General features: G+C 65.8%; 1 protein-coding gene across 1 annotated transcript; it reads left to right on the top strand.

Moving 5' to 3' along the window:
• The first annotated feature begins 969 nt into the window (after positions 1–969).
• Positions 970–19,129, top strand: ADSS1 (adenylosuccinate synthase 1). Its single transcript, XM_067713506.1, has 13 exons — positions 970–1,244; positions 8,079–8,181; positions 11,149–11,211; positions 11,984–12,034; positions 12,261–12,327; positions 13,467–13,574; positions 13,671–13,752; positions 14,267–14,393; positions 14,821–14,975; positions 15,689–15,813; positions 17,280–17,377; positions 18,530–18,679; positions 18,752–19,129. The coding sequence occupies exons 1-13, from the start codon at positions 1,053–1,055 to the stop codon at positions 18,802–18,804; spliced, it is 1,374 nt and encodes a 457-aa protein (XP_067569607.1). The 5' UTR covers positions 970–1,052; the 3' UTR covers positions 18,805–19,129.
• The last annotated feature ends 83 nt before the right edge of the window (positions 19,130–19,212 follow it).

Here is a 19,212-nt window from a genome sequence, read left to right as displayed (position 1 = left end):
CACTGAGAGTCCCCCCAGGAAAGGAACCAGGGGCACTGGCTCCCAGCTCTGGGGCAGGGGCCTAATAGGACACTCCTACCCCCAGGGGCCCATCCCTCGCCCCTTCTCCGATCCGTAGGGCCAGTCGTGTACAAGCCCAAGTCCACTTAGGGTGTGTATGTGGCAGGGTAGAGCGGGCGTTCACTCCGCTGGGAACACAGGAGCCCAGCAGCCCATGGTGCACCCTCTCTGGGCACCCAGTCCCTGCACAGGCTGGGGCAGGGAGGAGGTCTGGTGGGGCCTCTTAGACACCCCGGCCCAGTGCGGCTGGAGTGCATCACTGGCCGCTCCAGTGCCCAACCAGGTGACCTGACGGCACCGTCCCTTCTCCCTGGACTCAGGGCCCTGAGACCCGAGGGCAGCCGGGCTCCTGGATTTAGCCCGCCTGTGATACCAGGGTGCCCAGTGCCAAACGCCGGGGCCCCTGCCCATATGGGAGGGCGAGGGGAGGGGGGACGTTGGTGGGGGAGACACTCTGTCCTCTCTCTGCGCCCACCAGAGGGCGCCCGCGCCAATCTGGAGAACCCGGGTTCACCGCGGGGCAGGTGCGCACCCCGTACACCCCGAGTGGGGCGCAAAGACGCAGCTCCCCTTTGGCAAACCGCACTCCCGCCCTGGAGGGGACCCCCGCGGTTTCTGGAACGCCGAGGTCCTGGACCTAGCGTGGCCGGCGGGCTGGGTCGCGGCGTCCAGGCCTCGCCTCGGGGAAGGCGAGCGCGATAGCCCCCAAGAGCATTCCCGGGGCTCCCCCGGCCTGGCCGCGTGGAGGGACCCCGTAGCGCGCCGTCGGGCCTTGCGCCCCCACCAACCCTGGCCCGGCCCGCGGCCCCACCCGGTTCCGGGTGGTTGCGGGGGCGGGACCCGGCAGCCTGGAGGTCACGGCGGCGCGTCACGGCGCCCGAGAGCCCGCCCCCGGCCCCGCCCCCCGCCCCCGGCCGGTTCCTTTTAATGGCGCGGCGCCCTGGTGCGGCGGGCTCTCGGGCGGCCCAGCGCAGCGGAAGAGTTGAGCCAGCATGTCGGGGACCCGAGCCTCCAACGACCGGCCCCCCGCCGCAGGCGGCGTCAAGCGGGGGCGGCTGCAGCACGAGGCGGCGACCACCGGCTCCCGGGTGACCGTGGTGCTGGGCGCGCAGTGGGGGGACGAGGGCAAAGGCAAGGTGGTGGACCTGCTGGCCACGGACGCCGACATCATCAGCCGCTTCCAGGTGCGGGCCGGGCGCCGGGTCCCTCCCCCACCCGCCCAGCGAGCCCCCCTCCCCTCCCCTCGGACCCAGACGGACCCTGTCCTCCCTGCCCTCCAGCCCTCCTGGGACACGCCTCTTGGACGCCTCCCCTCCCAGGACACCCTTCCCAGCCGCCACCCCCGCCCCCTCACACGCACACACCACCCGCTCACAGCCCCCTGCCACTCGTGGGAGCACACGCTTCCCTCCCCCACTGCCTCCCCCAGGGACCCCGCCTTCCCCACCAGCCCCACCCCCCAGGGCAGTGGGCCAGGGGCAGAGCTATAAATACAAGTCGCTGAGTTGGGGACACCGGATCCTCAGGGGGTGGGGTGTGCCGTGGGTGTGACACTGGGCCCTGCAGTGGGGGGGGCAGGGACCCCAGCTTCCCAGTGGTTTGAGGGCCACGGAGACACCCTCCCTTCCTGGTTCTGTCTGGGTCTGGGACAGGGCTGGCTGACCACAAGGGGTCAGTGCATGCCGAGGAGGCTGAGTGCCCAGAGCCCAGGGTGGGAGCCAGCAAGGCCCCTCTGAGAGGGGTGGCCCTGGAGGGTCAGCCAAGCAGAGGCAGAGGCCAGGGCAGGACAGCGGGCCAGGTCCTGACGGCAGGCAGAGCAGGGACAAGGAAGAGAGGGGGGAGCCTCGGACTTACGGCCGGGGCGACCCCGTGGCTGGCAGTGCCAGCCAGGAGGCCAGACACAAGCTCCGTCCCCTGAGGGCCCAGGGCGGGGCCTCTGCCGGCTGCGGGCTGCTCTCTGCACCCCGTCTGTCCTGACTGCCACCGGGCAGTCCCTTGGGGCCCCGTGCCATGCTTGCTGCCATGGGCTGACCTACAGCTCGGGGTGCAGAGGGGTCAGCTTTGGGGTGCGTGCATTGGCGCTGCCAGGGTTTGCAGCCACGGGCGGGAACGCTGCCAAAAGTGAGGAAGGGGCGCCCTCTGAGCTCCTCCTCCCTGGCTCTGTGGCCTCATTCCTGAGCTCCCGCCAGGCGGCCTGGGGCTCTGGCGCCCCAGGGGAGACCAACGTGCCGGGCCTGGGGAAGACGCTGCCATCCGGACCACTCCTGCCTGACGCAGACAGTGGGTTCCTGGAAGGTGCTTCCTGGGGTGGCGAGAAGTCTCCCACCCTCTCTCTGCCCTAAGCCACGGCGAGCAAGTCCGCTCCTCTCCCCTGGACCCTGCAGCCGGGCGCGTGGTCCATGTCCACTCTCCTCCCTCCCCAGCTCAGGGCATCCCCTCCTGGGGCCTGTCTGCTCCAGCAATGATGCCCAGGGCCCTCCGTGTGACCTGCCAGCTCTGGTCAGCCTCGCCCACCCGCCTGTGGCCGTCTCCCCTCCTCGAAGTGACCTCGGGGCTTTGCAGGTACCCGTGAGAGCCCTCATCTTGAAGCCACCGGGATGTCCTGGCTGTGGAGATGGTTCTGGAATGAGGCCCTCCCTGCTCTACCACCTGGGTCAGCAGGCCAGGCCCTGCCCTCTTCCATCGCTGGACAGGACCAGCCAAGGGCAGAGCAGGCTGGACCCCCCAACCGCCTGGGGGGCCCCCTAGTCACCCTCTCCCCCACCCATATTCTCCAACTGACATCAACTGACATCAACTGACATCATTTCCACCTGCAGGTCTCTGCTCTGCAACATGTGGGAATAATTCCCAGCTGTCCTGGGAGCCCGCTGGGGTTTCTCCTCTCCAGCCTCCAAACAAGCTGGTGAGGCGGGGCCTCAGAGGAGTTGAGCAGTTGGAATAAGTAGCGCTTATGGGCCCTCACGTGTGCCACACCCGCATGGCAACAGCGCTGGGCGTCGGGCTGGCACGGGGAGGGTCCAGCCCCTGCCCCGGGAAGGCTGCTTTTACTTAGAGCGTGTATGCGTGAAGCCCAGGGTCTTCGCCGTCACACTGCACCTTGACCCCAGGAGCTGGTCCGAGCTCGGGAGCGAGGGGCCAGGGAAGCTGTCGGTGGGGTCGCGTGCAGGGGGTGGGCTGGGCTGGGCTGGGGCCCGTCTGGGTGGCTGCCTAGAAGGGCTAAAGCCAGCCGGCCCCAGTGGCCGGAAGGGTCCCCTGGCCTGTCACCTGGGCCTGGGGCCATCCTGAGTGGCAGCTGCTACCCCCGTGGCTGCCCTGGTCCCCGGCTCTGGTCTTGCCTCTGCTCACCCTCTGCCACCAGCAGGCCTGTCTTCCGTCTTGGCTCTGGTACAAGTGGGAAGCCCTTTGGTGGCCTTTGTCCACCTGGCTCACCTGGACTCACTCCTCCTGCCCAGAGGCGGCCTGGGGCCAGAGCCACCCATGCCCCCAGCGGCCATCCTCGTTTCTTCCCATCTCAGTGGTTTGGGGCCTGTGGTCAGCAAGCACCCCAAGACCCCCAAGACCTTCCTTATGGTCCAGAGACTCAGGCCTTAGGCTCCTCCTGCTGTTTTCTTTGACTCTAGGCCCCCTTTCCTGGCAGCCTCCCCTCTCCCCGAATGGAGGGTGCGCAGCCCTGCCCTTCACCAGCAGCAACCCTTCTGCAGCCTGGGCCCCCGGTCTGCCCCAGGGCTGGCTCCCTTCTCTCCTCATTCGCAGCCCAGCCCCCTGGGCTCAGGGATGGCCGCGCAGCCTCCCGCTTTCCTCTCTCTGGTTCAGCTCCTGCTGCAGCGCTGCGGCAGAGACCCCAGCGCCCATCCGTCAGCGGCCTCCCCGCGCTGGCGCCTCATACCCCCTCTGCTCTTTGCATGGACGTCCAAGGGCTCCGCTCACTCCCTGGGAGTCCCCGCCCTTCCCCTGGGCTCCGGCTTTCCATGTCTGCTGAGCATCCTTCCTGCTGTTTGCCATCCCCCTCCGCCCGCCCCCCGCCTCCGCCTCCGTGGTCCAGATAGGAGCCTAAGAGCTCACACACCTGGCCTGGCCGTCAGGCCTCGGTGCCAGCCCTCCTTCCATTCCCAGAGTTGCCTTCGTCAGGCTTTGGGCCCCCGCCCAGGACCCCGAGGCCTTCGCACGCACTGGGCAGGGTTTCAGATGCCCCTCCTTCCAAGGGCAGTAAGACAGCTCGGCTTGGCACAAGGGCGCGGGCGGGTTTCCCCGGGGGAGCGCCGCCGTCAGTCCCCAGGGAGCTGTGGCGATGGGCACGGTAGTCTCACTCGTTGGGGGCCGCGTCCTGCGGCTTGTTGGTGCACTGGGTCCCCTCTTCCTGGGAGGGCGACTGGGAAATGCCTCACCTGGAGCCCCAGGCTAGTCCAGGAGCCTCCGAGGGGGAGGGAGAGTGGGGAGAATACGTGGTGTTGTTCCAGAAGCAGCCCCCTTCCACATGCACGCCCTCCGATGACACCGGCCCCCAGCAGTGCTCCAGGGGGAGGGCCTCCGCAGGGTCGCCCAGTCCCCCGCGCCCTCCTCCCTCCAGGCCTCACCCCAGTGCCTCATGGGGCAGAGTAGCTCAGTTTGGGATGAGTGAATGAGGGGGTGAACGAATGAACAGCAGGAGCCCGCCAGCAGAGCAGACACACAGGGAGCTGAGGGCGGCCTGGGTGCGTGCACTCCATGGTTTCACCCCGACCCTGCTGGGGGTGGGGGCAGTTCACAAGGAGCTCCAGCTGGAGGGAGAGCCGGCCCCTCGCTGATAACACCCGCAGCTCCTGCCGCTGCCCAGAGGCCTCCTCGCCGCCCGTGGCCACACCCTGCGGCATGGGAGCAGCTTCAGGGCCTCGGAGACAGTCGCCCCGCACTCAACCTCTGCCCCCAGAGAGGGTGGGCTGGAAGGACACCTGCAGAGGCAGGTGGGGTCAGGGCTGGTCAGATACCCCAGTGGGTTGGCCTTGGCCCCGTTCCTGTGTCCCTGAGCGAGAGCCCCCCTTTCTTAGAGTTCCTGTGTCCCTGAGCGAGAGCCCCCCTTTCTTAGATCCCTGCGGCCAGGGAAGCAACCGGCAGGAGCGCCCACCGGGGAGTTTGAGTAACCGGCCAGGCCACAGGGGTGGCTTCAGCTCCCTGGGCGCTCAGAGCTGCGCCTGACCCAAAGCTGCGTCACGAGGGGAGAACCTGGAGGCTGGCAGAACCTGGAGGCTGGGAGAACCTGGAGGCTGGCAGAACCTGGAGGCTGGCAGAGCCCTGAGCGTCCCCCGGGACACGGAAGAGGGGTGAGGCCAGCTCCAGCTCACGCTTGCGGGGCCCCGGGCACGGAGCTTCCAGAACCTGCCCACCCAGGAACGAAGGCCCTGCAGAGGCCGCCGGACTGGGCCTGCAGGGCTGGGGCCTTAGGAGGGCAGGTGGGGTGTCCCTGCCCCGACCTCACCCCTGACTGTGCGGCCAGGAGAGGGCAGACGGGGGCCTCTCTGGGCGGTCACCTGGACCTCTGCAGAGCTGCTGGGAGGTGCGCCCTGCGGGGCAGCAGACCCCGGGCTCAGCGTCCAGGGCTGGCTCACGGCCCTGCGAGTGGACTGTGACCTGACGCCTGGGCCCCGCGGCCGGCAGGGCCACCTGCCTCCCACAGGCCCACAGTGGCCTGCGCCTGTTCCTAGGCGCTGGTGTTTACCCCAAACAAATGTGGTGTGTGCTCAGGCCAGCTGGCGTTGGCACTGGGCACTCGAGAGCAGGGGAGGGAGGCGGGCCGTCTGGACCCCCACCAAGGCAGGCAGGATGCGGCTGGGGGGGGATGTCTGGCATACGGGGAGAGCATCTGCAAGCTGCCATCTGGTCTAGCTTGGGCTCTGCTGCAAACTCCTTTCTTGGGACCTCAGTTTACCCATCTGTCAAAGGAGGCCACGCACCGTGGGCTGACCCACCTACGGTGGGAAACCTGACCCTGGGTGTGAACTCCGCGGAGACCCTCACGTGAGGGAACTCACTGCACGTGTACTGAGGCAAGGGCAGAGCAAGGACAGAGGTCTCGGGGGGGCACAGTTGACCCCCAAGCCCGGGGCCCAGCAGTCACGGTGACTCAGATGGTCAAGGCTGAGCCCACTGCCCTACTCCCCCGCCCCCCACCTCGTCAGCATCAGCTCCCTTCCCTGTCTCCCTCCGTGGCGGCCCCCCCAGTTCACCCCCCAGCACAGTCTGCATCCGAGCCCCCCATGGCCTGACACCGCCTGCCCGCCCTTGCTCACAGGGCACCCCCTCCTTGGCCCCCAGCCCCCCGTCGTGCCCTTTGTCCTTCTGCTTTCCGCGTCATTTGTTCAGAGCCTGCGCTCAGTTCCCGCAGCCAACCACTTGGCTCGGGGCACCTGGGGAGGCGGCAGTCTGGCCTCCAGCCGTTGTCGGCCTTCGGGGGGCGGCTGAGCCGTGGGACCCAGCACCGTCGTGCAGCGGGGCCTCAGGGATGCACGGCAGCATCGCAGCGACCCCAGGAGTCAATTAGAGGCAAACCCACCCCAGTTCCCCAACCCCCGTGTCAGGCCAGACAGGCCTCCCCGCGTGCGTTTGACAAGTGGAACGCTAGGGTGTCTAGGGACCCCCGTGGAAGGGGCTGCTAGCCGGGCCGTGGTGGGGCCGTCTGGCACAGATCGCGGCCGAGCCCCAGGGCGAAAGGGGTATTGTGGGTGACGTTGGGCTCTGGCCCCGCTTCTTAAATTACCCGGGGGTGCGGTGAGGTCCAGGGGGAAGAGGCCCTGGCCGGGTCTCCTGGCGCCTGCGCCCCCAGCCTGGGCCATCTCGGTGGGGGGGGGGGGCGGGAGATGTGTAAGTTTCATCCATCCCCAGCCTGAGGAGTAGGTGCTCCTGGCGGGAGGGGGCCGCCCTCATTCAGCCCTGCCTGCACCGGGCGAGGAGAGGCCTCGTATCGGGGGAGCCCCACCCTGCCGGGCCCTGCGGAGGCGGGGCTGAAGCCCTCACAGCCAGCAGCCACGGCCGCCTCCACAAGGCTGGGGGACAGCGGGGCGTGGAGGACGGAGGCCCAGCCGTGGAGAGCCTCCGCAGACAGGCGTGTGCTTCTGCAGGAGATTCAGCCGAGAAGGTGGAGCCGGGCTGGGCTCCGAGGCTCTGGGGACAGAGAGGGCCCCACAGAGCAGGCCCACGGCCTCTGGCACCAGCCGGAATGTGCCCCTCCCTGGGCCCTGCTCACTGGCTCTGGGGACCCACGTGCTGGGGCCCACGCTGTCCGCTAGTGGCCGGAACTGGGACTGGAGGCCGGTGCCCCTCAAGGGCAGGGCCTTCCCCTGGCTCCCCCGACTCAGCCCCGACAGCCGCAGAGTGGTTTTTCCCTCTTTATTCTTAGATGGGAGACACAGGCCCCAGGGAGAGTCCCTGCTGAGAGGGTGAGGGGCCCTGGCCCTGCTGGCCCATGCCAGCACCCAGTCCCCTCACCCGGCCCCAGAAGGGCTGTGCTGCCTGGCCTGCCCTCTGCTTCCCCGGAGCTCGGGCTGTGTGGCAGCAAGGGCCATGGGGGCCTGGGTTTGCTTCCCGGGATGGTTGGGCCCCTCATTCCTGCATCAGAGGACGAACCCCCAGAGGGACTCATGGGCAGGGCAGGCAGGGCTCTGAGTGTGTCCGCAGCTTCGGGGCTGCACTAGCCAGCCTTCCTGGAGCAGTGGCACGTGACGGTCCTGGGTGTGGGCCAGCCCCTCTCTTGGACCCGGTCCCCTGGCCAGGCCCCTTCACTCCATCGCAGGAGCAGGGCCCTAAGCCAGCACCCCAGACGTGCGCCAGAGCCGACCACTGGACCAAACTCCCCGAGTCCAAGCATGGACAGCACCTCACACTCGTTGGGGGACAGGACACCACCCCGGGCAGCCCAGAGGGGACTCCTGAGCACCTGCATTTAGAGCTGCCTGCAGCGAGGCCGGTTGCCGGGCAGGCCTGCCCAGGGTGGGTCCAGGCCCCTGGGCTCCTGGGTGCCGAGCCAGTTTGTTTTCTGTTCCCAGGGGGGCAACAATGCGGGCCACACCGTGGTGGTGGACGGCAAGGAGTACGACTTCCATCTGCTGCCCAGCGGCATCATCAACACCAAGGCCATGTCCTTCATCGGTGAGTGCCCGCCCCGCCCCACCCCAGCCTGGGATCCTGAGTGTGTGAGCAGGAGAGACCTGGGACGTCATGCAGCCCAAGGGCCCGGTGTGAGGCCTGGATGCAGCCGGAGAGCTGGGCTGGACCCCCGTCCCCCCTGCCCTGCCCAGCGTGAGGACCAGGTGCTCCTGGCCAGGAGGGAATAACCTCAGCGGGGCCTCGGCCCTGGGCCGGGAGGTTCAAGGTCCAAGGTCCCCGCCTCAAGCGGGAGCCCTCGCAGAGGCCTCTGACCCGGGATCTGTCCTCAGAGCCCCTCCCAGAGCCCAGGACCCCACCCAGCCTGGTCCAGAGGGAGGGAGAGTGCGGGAGGCTCCTCTGAGCGCCCAGACTCCCGCAGTGTGTGTGTACAGGCCCGTGTGCCTGTCTGTGAGCGAGCGCACGTGCGAGCGTGCATGTGTATGAGTCTGCGTGCGAAGGTGCGTGAGTGTGAGCGTGTGCGTGCAGGTACTGTGTGTGCGTGCTCCTGTGCGTGTCCTCAAGTGAGCGTGCGAGCGGGCTCGGGTCTGGCTCCCCGCCGCGTCGCTGGAGACGGGTCTGTGCAGGGAAGCTGTCCCTGGCCTGCTCGGGCCCCTCTGTGGCGCCTCCCCTCGGCCCCTTCCTGTTGCCTTCTGCTGCCCACCCCCCACGGGACACGCTCTGGCAGCTCCTGGTACTTTTCCTTCTGGCTCTTTCCACGCCTGGGCAGGCCCACACTCGTGACTTATCTGCCCCGCCCCCTCGCTGGCTGGGAAGCTGGGGAGCCGGGGTGGCGCGGCAGGTGTGTGCCCGGCGGTTGGTAGGGGGTCTGCCCTGCACGTGGGCCCAGGGACACGGCGGCAGAGGGGCCGCAGGGCAGTGGGAAGTCAGGCTGAGCAGGAGGAAAGGGTCTCCCAGAGCCTCCGCCGTGGGTGAGGACAGGGAGCGAGGACGCCAGCTCACCCGGGACCCCACGCCCAGGGGCTGGGGCTTTGCTGCAGGAAGCTGCTCAGCGCCAGCCTCGGTTGCTGGGCCCCAGGCCCCTCCGGGAGGGAAACGAGGCCAAGGAGGCACCGCTCGACCAGGGGCGCTCTGCCCGGTCTCCAAGGAGCTGGGGGTGGGGGGGGCCAGCAGTCACCGGGGAGCATGGGCAAGGGCTCAGCTTGGCGGTCAGCACGGCCAGACGGCGATGGCAGCGGGAAGCCCCTTAGCAAGGGCAGAACGAGCTGGCACTCACACGGCTGCCCCTCCAGCCCGGGTCACGGCCGTTTCAGGACTCGTGGCATTTAGGTGACCTTTTGTGCTCGGTCTGAGTCACTCCCGTCTGGACCCATGTCCCGTCTCCCTCGGCCAATCCGGGTGCTCAGGGGACGGGCTCCTCCCAGGAAGGCAGCGGGGGCCCTGCCCAGCTGGTTTTGGTCTTAGAGGAAGGGGCCAGCGTTGGCTTTAGCCTGGGCCCACGGTGACCTCGTGACCTTGGTGAGCGCCTTCCTTCCCTGGCCTCAGCCTCCGCCCTCTGTAGACCCTACTTCAGTTTTACGTGGATGGGGAAGCGTGGCTCCCCCGAGGCCCTGCTTGGGTCCGAGGAACGGCTGGAGGCTGCATTTCTCCGCACCTCCTGCTTTCCCATTTCTATGCCACTTAAATAAAACGTAACAGCTTTATTGAGGTATAACGTACGTACCATGAAGTTCACCCCTGTGAGGGTACGACCGTACCTCCATCGCGATTCAGTTCTAGAACATTTTCCTCCCCCTGAGGAGTTTCTCCTCCCCCCTCCCCCCCACCCCCGACAACCACTGATCTGCTGTCTCCGTAAATGCTTCATGATGGTTTTTGTTTTGTTTTGACCGTTTTCTTTGTTGTGATAAAAGGTACATAATATAAACTGACCATCTTAGCCATTTTTAATTGTGCAGTTCGGCAGCGTTAAGTACGTTCACGTTGTGCAGCCTTCACCACCATCTGTCTGCAGAACTGTGTCATCTCCCTAAACAGAAACTCTGTCCCCATTAAATACTCACTCCCCCTTTCCCTCTCCAGCCCCTGCCCCCGTCTCCATGAGTCTGACTTCTCTATGGACCTCATACACGTGGATCACACAGAATGTGTCCTTGAGCGTCTGGCTTATTTCACTTTATATAGTGTCCTCGAAGTTCATCCATGTTACCACCTGTGTCAGAATTACCTTCCTTTCTAAGGCTGGATAATATCCTATCATGTGGATGAACCCCATCCGCCTGTTGATGGACGCCTGGGTTGCTTCCCCATCTTAGCTATTTTGAACGATGCTGCAATGAACGTGGGAGCGCGAATTTCATGCTGTTTTTGTTTTTATTTATTTATTTTAAAAATAGGCCATTTTATTTTATTTTTAAAATTAATTTATTTTTGGCTGTGTTGGGTCTTCATTGCTGTGCGCAGGCTTCCTCTAGTTGCGGCGAGCGGGGGCTACTCTTCGTTGCGGTGCGCGGGCTTCTCATTGCGGTGGCTTCTCTTGTTGTGGAGCGAGGGCTCTAGGCGCGCGGGCTTCAGTAGTTGTGGCACATGGGCTCAGTAGTTGTGGTTCGCGGGCTCTAGAGCGCAGGCTCAGTAGCTGTGGCGCACGGGCTTAGCTGCTCCACGGCATGTGGGGTCTTCCCGGGCCAGGGCTCGAACCCGTGTCCCTGCGTTGGCAGGCGGACTCCTAACCGCTGCGCCGCCAGGGAGGGCCTGTTTTGGTTTTAGATTTTTGATGTGGGCCACTTTTAAAGTCTTCATTGAATTTGTTAACAGCATGGCTTCTGCTTTATGTTTTGGGTTTTTGGTTATGAGGCATGTGGGATCTCAGCTCCCCGACCAGGGATCGAACCCGCACCCCCTGCATTGGAAGGCGAAGTCTTAACCGCTGGACCGCCAGGGAAGTCCCTGTGCTGTTTTAAACGTAAGGCCCCCGCGTCCGTGATGCGATTCAGTCTTGTGTCTGTGTTGCAGGCAACGGAGTGGTTGTCCACTTACCAGGCTTGTTCGAAGAAGCAGAAAAGAATGAGAAGAAAGGTAGGCCCGTGTCCCCGCAGACCCGCCCCGCCCAGGACACGTGCATGTTCCCAGCGGCCAAGTTGCCGGGTGGCTCGCCATGTGGTTTCTCCTGAGGGCGGCGGCAGGTGGGCAGGTGGGGCGGCTTCCACGGCTGGCCCCCTGCCTGGGCCTGCTGGCTCTGTCTGTGCAGGAAGCTGGGAGCGGGCAGTCCAGCGGCCCCAAACTCTGGCTCCAGGCCACAGCCTCAGTGTCGCAGGGGAGCTTTCGTGACACTGGGGACAGGTGGCACTGGGAGATAAAGACCAGGCTGTCCAGGAAGGAGCCCTGGAACCTGGAATATGTCCCTGATGTCTGGCTGAGACTGGGGACCATTGGACCGACCACGCAAGCAGGGAAGAATGTGGTCTCTGGGGGCTGTTCAGGGGCAGGAGGCTGGCAGGCAGTGACCGAGGCCACCAGCCAGGCATCTGGGCAAGTGGGACCCCAGTGACTGTTTAGAGGCAAGATGATGACACAGCAGCCCTGAGATGCCGTGGAGGAGGCATAGCCTCGGCCTCAGGGCTCAGCGCAGGCATGAAGAGAGCGAGTGGGGCCCTGGCCCTGGGACGTGGGCACCAGGAGGTGCCGGGACGGAGACCCCACGGGGAGACAGGCTCGCCGTGGGCACGTGGGTGGACGTCCCTGGGGGGAGGGCCCAGGACCCCCCCCCAGAGAGGCCACCATGGGGAGGGCCCGCCGCTGACTGGAGGTGACTCTGTGGCCCGTGGCCAACCACGTGCCGTGTCCGCAGGCCTGAAGGACTGGGAGAAGAGGCTTATCCTCTCTGACCGGGCCCACCTCGGTGAGTCTCAGGCCCTCCCTGCCCGCCTGTGAATGACGCCCCCTCCCCACCATGGCCTGGGGCTCCCCCAGGCCTTCTCCAAGGGCTTCCGGGGGTGCCAGGTCGGGATCACTGCCCCCACTGGCAGATGGGGAGATTGAGGCCCGGGGGACCCCAGTGCATCCCCGGAGGCCCTGTAACCGTCTGTCTCTCCCGCTCGTGGTGCCCCCGCCGGCCCGGCCGGCAGTGTTCGATTTTCACCAGGCGGTGGATGGGCTCCAGGAGGTGCAGAGGCAGGCCCAGGAGGGCAAGAAGTGAGTAGCGCGTGCGCTCAGCTCGTGGCCCTCGAGTCCGTGGATGGAGCGCTGGGGGCGTGCGGGGTGGGGAGCGTGCGTCCACCCGAAGCCCCCGAGGACGGTGCCCGTCGGTTCACCCCAGGCCTCGCTGGCCCCGAAGCCCAAGTGAGCCGCCTCTCCCCGGGGCCGCGCCGTCCTCCCCGGCCTCCACCCCGCGGAGTGCCCGTGCTGTCTGTCGCCTGCTGCGCCCCCCACCCCTGCTGGGGTCGCAAGCCAGCCTTGACCATAGCTCCGTCACGGCGCCCGTCCTGCCCACCAGCTCTCGGTGGCCGTTCACTGGTTCTCCAGAGATACTTGTTAGAAGGGGCCGGGGACGGTCCTCAAAGCCGGGACAGGCATGCAGCAGACCGGAGTACTGCCTCTCACACACACGCGCACGCGCCTGCACTGCCCACATTCACACTGTGCACACGCTCGTCCACGAGCGCACACGTACATACGCACACCGGTGCACGCACGTCTGCACACAAACGTGCACGCACCACATGCACTCACACGGCACACACGTATGTGCGCGCGTGTATGCACTGCACACATCTCACACGCTGCACGTGCTCATACACAGGTGCACACCCGCTCCCATGGAGCATATGCACGCACAAACATGCACGCACACGCACAGGGCTTGGCCACGTGCAGGTGGCAATGCTGAGCCTGGCTGGGCTGTGGCGGGCAGAGCGTAGAGGATGGGCACAGCTGGGTTCCAGTCCCGGAGCAGCAGCCTCCGTGCCAGGCAAGAGGGAAGCCAGGGCAGAAGGCAGACAGGCCGGGGAGGGCACCACTGGGCACTGGGCCTCAGAGGGGGGGTAGGGGAGGGTCAGGGCTGGGACTCAGACCCGCGTGCCACCACCGCAGCCCCGGGTCCCTGGAAGCTGGCCCCGTGAGATGTCCCGTGGTTCTCATGGCCGTCCCAGACCCCCGGGTGCTGCTGCCGGGAGGGACCCTCAGAATGCCACCCAGCTCGACCTTGATTTCTGGGGCTGGAAACCGAGGCCTGAGGGGCTGGCCGGGGAACCTGTGTTCCCAGGCTCCTCCCCCAGGCCCCGGGCAGGCTGGCCTGGGCGACCCGAGTTCACAGCCTGTGGCCTGTCTTTTAGCATCGGCACCACCAGGAAGGGGATTGGACCGGCCTACTCATCCAAAGCGGCCCGCACGGGCCTCCGTATCTGTGACCTCCTGTCAGACTTTGACGAATTCTCCACCCGGTACCTGACCTGTCCGTGACCCCAGGGGAGCCTGGCCAGGGAGGTGGGCGCAGGGCTCCAGGGGGCCGGGGGTCTCAGTTGTTGTCGCTTCTGCAGGTTCAAGAACCTGGCCCATCAGCACCAGTCCATGTTCCCCACTTTGGAAATAGACGTTGAAGGTCAACTCAAAAGGCTCAAGGTACAGCCGGGCACCTCGGCATCAGGGCCGAGCCCGCCGAGGGTCCGCGTCCCACCGACCGTCCGTGCACATCCGTGCAGTGCACCTGTCGCGTTATCACAGGTCGCCTGGGCTTGGGGGCTGCGGGCCTCCCGTGGGCGCCTCCTGGCCAGCCGTGCTCATGGTGCCGTTCTCAGCAGGCCAGGGGCTCACCTGCTGGCCTGGGCCCTCGCCTCCTCTCTGAGGAAACTGCCCCAGATGTGCTGGGGGACGGAGGCCGACCCTGTATGTCTGGGGCAGGGGCAGGCGGGAGAAAGGAGGATGTCAGCGCAGAGCCCTTCTGGAAGTTTCCAGGGCTGGGACACCAGCTCTTCCACCCTCGTCTGGGGCTGTAAATGTGACAGGGCGGGACGAGCGGGGACACCTGCAGACCGAGCCCCTCGCTGGGCAGGAATTTGCTGGAAAAGAGAGGCTGTGGGGAGGAGGCCAGAGCTGGGTGGACACCCTAGTTCCTGCATCTTCCCCCTTCCCCCAGGGCTTCGCTGAGCGGATCCGACCCATGGTCCGAGATGGCGTTTACTTCATGTACGAGGCACTCCACGGCGCCCCCAAGAAAATCCTCGTGGAAGGCGCCAACGCAGCCCTCCTCGACATTGACTTCGGTACATCCACGGCCACTTCCCCACAAACCCCGCCTTTCAGAGACAGGCGTGGTGCGGCCTGCCTCCATGGCCGCGCTGCCGTCCGTGCCCAGGAAACGTACCGCCCTCGTTTCCCTAACTTCAGCCGAGAGAGGAGAAGGGAGAAGCTGGGCTGGAGGGGAGGGAGGGAGGGCGAGAGAGACCGGCGGGGCCCAACTGCCCCACGTGGGCCTCTGTCCACCCTGTCCCTGACCCAGGGACACACCAGCACCGAGGCCGCAAGGCGCAGGCCGGGGAGGCACGCACCGTCCAACCCCTCCCCCCAGCTCACACCCACCGTGCCCCGTGCCGGCCACTCCCCCGGGATGGTCCCCCTGGAGACCCTGCCAAGGGGGACCCCTGGGCCCAGGTGATCTGCGGGGTGGGGGCCTGACCGGCTGTCTCACAGGGACCTACCCCTTTGTGACGTCATCCAACTGCACGGTGGGCGGCGTATGCACCGGCCTGGGCATCCCCCCGCAGAACATAGGCGAGGTCTACGGCGTGGTGAAGGCCTACACCACACGCGTGGGCATCGGCGCCTTCCCCACCGAGCAGATCAACGTGAGTGCCCAGCCCCGCGGGACGGCGTGGGCACCTGGTGGAGGGGCCTGGGGAGGCTATGAGGTGCAGGACGCTGCCGCGCCGTGGCCGTACACAGCGGAGCCCCTCGGCTCGGGAAGGGCACCGGGAGCTGTGTCTCTGCTCCGTTCTCAGGGACACAGGCCACCTTCGTCCTTGAGGGCCTGAGTCCGCCTGGGTTTGGTCTCAGGCAAGCTAGAGCAGGGCCAGAAGCAACCCCCCACCCCGCCCGGCAAGCTGCTCTCCAGCCTCGTGGGTGTTTCTGGAAGCTCAGGACACCGCCGGCCTTCCTCTCACCTGGCCTTGTGCCCTCATGGCCGGCGAGCACCCGAGACTCTTGTCCTGGGCAGGTGTCTGAGAGCCAGAGTGGGAAGGGGCTTGAATGAGGCGCAGGGACAGGGATGGGACTCCTGAGAAATAAACACACGCCTGCCCAATGCTCAGCTGCAGGGCCGGGTCCATCCACCCGCACCTGCCCACGAGGCCCAGGAAGTAGGTGCTGGTCAGTGCGGCCCTACCTGTGGGGCCTCAGCTGGGGCAGGTGTGCCGGGGACCAGGGAAGCAGGCGTGAGGGGGGTTATCGTCAGGGGCTGCAGGGGGGTCGGAGGGGAGGGCAGGGGAGGCACTGTGAGCGCCAGGCAGCCGGGCGCATGCTCCCTTTCCCGTGGCACCGGGCCCTCTCTGTCCCCACGCAGGAGATCGGTGACCTGCTGCAGAGCCGCGGCCACGAGTGGGGCGTGACCACGGGCAGGAAGAGGCGCTGTGGCTGGCTGGACCTGATGACCCTCAGATACGCCCACATGGTCAACGGATTCACCGCGTAAGTGGTACTTGCGGCACATCTGCTACTGAGCCCACCGGGTGCCCGTCCAGCCCGGGGTGGTCCGACCCTGAGTCCCCAGACATGATGGGAGCAGGGGAGCTGGGCCTCGGGGCTCAGGGCCACCGTCTCCCCACGTAGGGTGATGTCACCCGAGGGAGACTCTTCTCCACGGCATGGCCACAGTGGGGTGACGTGGAGGCCCACGCGGGGCACCGTGGAGCTGGCCCTGCGTCCAGCCCTGCATCTCCTCCTGAGCACAGACAGGGCTGGGGCTCCCCCACGAGCTGTGCCAGCGGCAAACGCCGTCACTTCACTTCCCCCAAACCCCCAGGGTGACACTGGGCTCCTAAGAAGGGGGCAGAACAAACCCCCGGCAGGAGAGGCGACGCTTGAAGCTTGCGAGACCCCGCAGAGAGGCGGCCGTGAGGACGCAGCCTGCGCTGGTCCTGGAGAGCGGCCAGCTGGGTTTACAGCCCCTCGGGGGCCTCCGCAGGTCCCCCCGGCTCTGGGGCCCCGGTCTGTGAGGCTGTGGACAGGAAGATGACCCCGAGGGGGCCGGGAGCAGGAGCCCCCCTCCTCCGAAGCAGTACCCCCAGGGGGCAGGGCGGGCCCCCCACAGTGCCCCCGAGACCAGCCAGGCAGCCGGGCTGCTCTTGGTGATGGTTGTGGTTCCGGCGGCTCAGACCTTGCCCGGGGAAATGAGGGGCTTCATGCGAACGGAGGACTTCCTGCTTCCTCCCCAGAAAGACGGGCCAGGGTGCGAGGTGCACGCTTGTCACAGCGCACGGCCCACGAGTTAACCACAGCCGCGCTCGGTGTGTGTGGGCCGTCCGTCCGCGGGAGGCACAGGGACGAAGTGGCCGAGGACACGGGGTCGGAGGCCCCCGGCCCGCAGTCCTTGTGTGCAAAACGGGGAGATGCAGCCTCCCGGGGCCCCGAGGGTAACAGCCCAGCCCGGGTCAGGGCAGTGGCGCTGCGCACGGTGGCCCACGTGGGCTCGGGAAGCCCAGGGACACCCACCCAGAGGCCCTTGAGGCCTGGCCGTGCAGAGATGAGGAAAGGAAAGGGAGAAACTTGCATGAAGCCTGGGCTCCCTGGCCCTGGGCGGACGGTGCGGGAGACCCTCAGGGGTGGACGACGTCATGGGCACCGGTGGTCTCGGCCCGGGCTCGGGGTCTCCCGGGTCAGAGGGGCATGGACGGGCACAAGGCTCACATGCCCAGACCCTCAACGCGGCCGTGAGAAGGGCAGAAAGGACAAGGCCACCAGATCGGGGTCCCCACGGGGTGCTCAGGGCCAGGTGGGCCAGGTGGCTGGAGCTGGGTTCCAGCCTGGCCATGGGCGGCCTTTTCCATCCTCCTCTCGATTCCTGGCAAGTAGAGGAGAAGCGAGGGGTGGAGCCCGACAGGAGAAATGACGGCGTAGCTGAGCGCCGCTCGGCTTCTCGCTGTGGTTCTGGACAGGCTGGCCTTAACGAAGCTGGACATCCTGGACGTCCTGGACGAGATTAAAGTCGGCGTTGCGTACAAGCTCAGCGGGAAGCGGATCCCCTACTTCCCAGGTACGAGCACGGCGGCTTGCCTGTCCTTGGCCTGTCTCGCGGGACCTGGGAACAGACGTGACCCGTGGTTTCTGGGGCGAGGGGACAGGGTGTACGTGTTGAACACGCGGGGTCAGTGCGTGTCTGGGAGACTCATCCCGATTCTGTCTGTGGCAGGTTCTCACCCCGATGGGAGGCCTGGCCGGGCCTTGGGGCAGTTGCCAGGCATCCATGGTCTGGGAAGGGCTCAGAGGGACCGGCCTGACCCCGGGACCCTGGGGGACCCTCAGGAGCCTGGGGTCAAGGCCCACCTCCCGGGAGCTGGGGACTCACCTGAAATAGCCGATGTCAGGTCTGGACGCTCAAAGCTCTGGGCAAATAGGAAGACGACTTTGACCTAAGAAAACATACATTTTTGGTTAGACTCCTTAAGGTTCTAACTGGAGTTTCTGTGACCAAGGAAGCATCCTTTCTTTTAAAAAGCATAAAGGCAGTGCTGTTTTCCTGGGGTCACAGTTACTTGTGCATCTGCACCGGGGACACGTGACCCCACCCTCACCAGTGGCCATGGGCGAGCTGACCCCCGCTGCCCCACCCCCAGCACGTGTGTACACCCGCCAGCACCGGCGGCTGTGGGAGCCCCGTGCGTCCTCTCGGCCAGTGTGCCCCAGCCCTACTGACCCTGAGCTTCAAGAGGGCTCAGGGGAGCATTCGAACTTGGAGTGCATCCAGGGCCCTTGCAGTGGACGGCCCCTTGCAGCATCTTCTGACGATAAGGGGTGGTTGGTGTCTGCTGTAGCCCTGGAGGCCCCGCCAAGTGGGGTCCCTGCGCTGAGGAGGGGGACATGGATCCTTTAGGACCTCTTGACACTTCAGGACCCTAGATCCCCTTAGAATTTCCAAGCGGGGGCCTCAGAGTTCCTCTGATGATCGCTGTGGACGTTGCAGCAGAGCGCGTAGTGAATCCGTGTCCAGGGTGGCATGTCCCCTGGGCTGGAAGGGGTACAGCCAGTGTCCGAGAACCACCCCAACCCCCTGAGTAAACCAAGCAGGGCGGCTTGCCTTTCCCGCCTCTGAGCCCCGGGGCAAGCGGACCCCAGGCTGGGGGTCCCGGCCCCGTGGCCGAGCTACTGTCCACAGCACGTGGTTCACCCCCGCCCTGTGTGTCCCCAGCCAACCAGGAGATTCTGCAGAAGGTGGAGGTGGAGTATGAGACGCTGCCTGGGTGGAAGGCGGACACTACGGGCGCCAGGAAGTGGGAGGATCTGCCCCCACAGGCCCAGAACTATATCCGGTTTGTGGAGAACCACGTTGGAGTGGCAGGTGGGTGCCCTGAGCCCTGGCTGCCCCCTCTCCCCGCCGTGCTCTGGGCTGAACCTCCCCTTTCCCTTTCAGTGAAATGGGTTGGCGTTGGCAAATCCAGAGATTCGATGATCCAGCTGTTTTAGACAAAGACAGAGCTGATCCCGGCAGGCCACGTCCACGCCAGCAGCCACAGTAGTGTTCTTTCCCCAGCCAGCAAAACCAACGCCGTAAACAAAGAGATTTGAAAACTATTTTCTGTACTTTTATATTTCTCTTTAAGCCTTCAGCTCCACCCACTGATTTCTACAACTTGAAACATCTGAAAACCAGTGTTGGGTACATGTTAAAATCTGCTATTTCAATGAGCCGAAGCGCTCAAAACAGAGACCTTTTATGGCACGTGAATTGTCACATGGTTGTATGCCCGGTTGGAGCCGTTTAGTAATAAACAAATCCGACTTCCGCTGACCGGTAGCGAGCAGTGCCTGTTTTGTTCTGCCTCTGTCGTCGTCATTTTGACTTTTAAACGCTGGAAGGCGCCACTTTGCCAC

Source organism: Pseudorca crassidens, chromosome 1 (genome assembly GCF_039906515.1).
Source record: "Pseudorca crassidens isolate mPseCra1 chromosome 1, mPseCra1.hap1, whole genome shotgun sequence".
NCBI lineage: Eukaryota > Metazoa > Chordata > Mammalia > Artiodactyla > Delphinidae > Pseudorca > Pseudorca crassidens.
The sequence above is the reverse complement of the archived record's forward strand: the minus strand, read 5'-3'. Positions and strand labels throughout refer to the sequence as shown.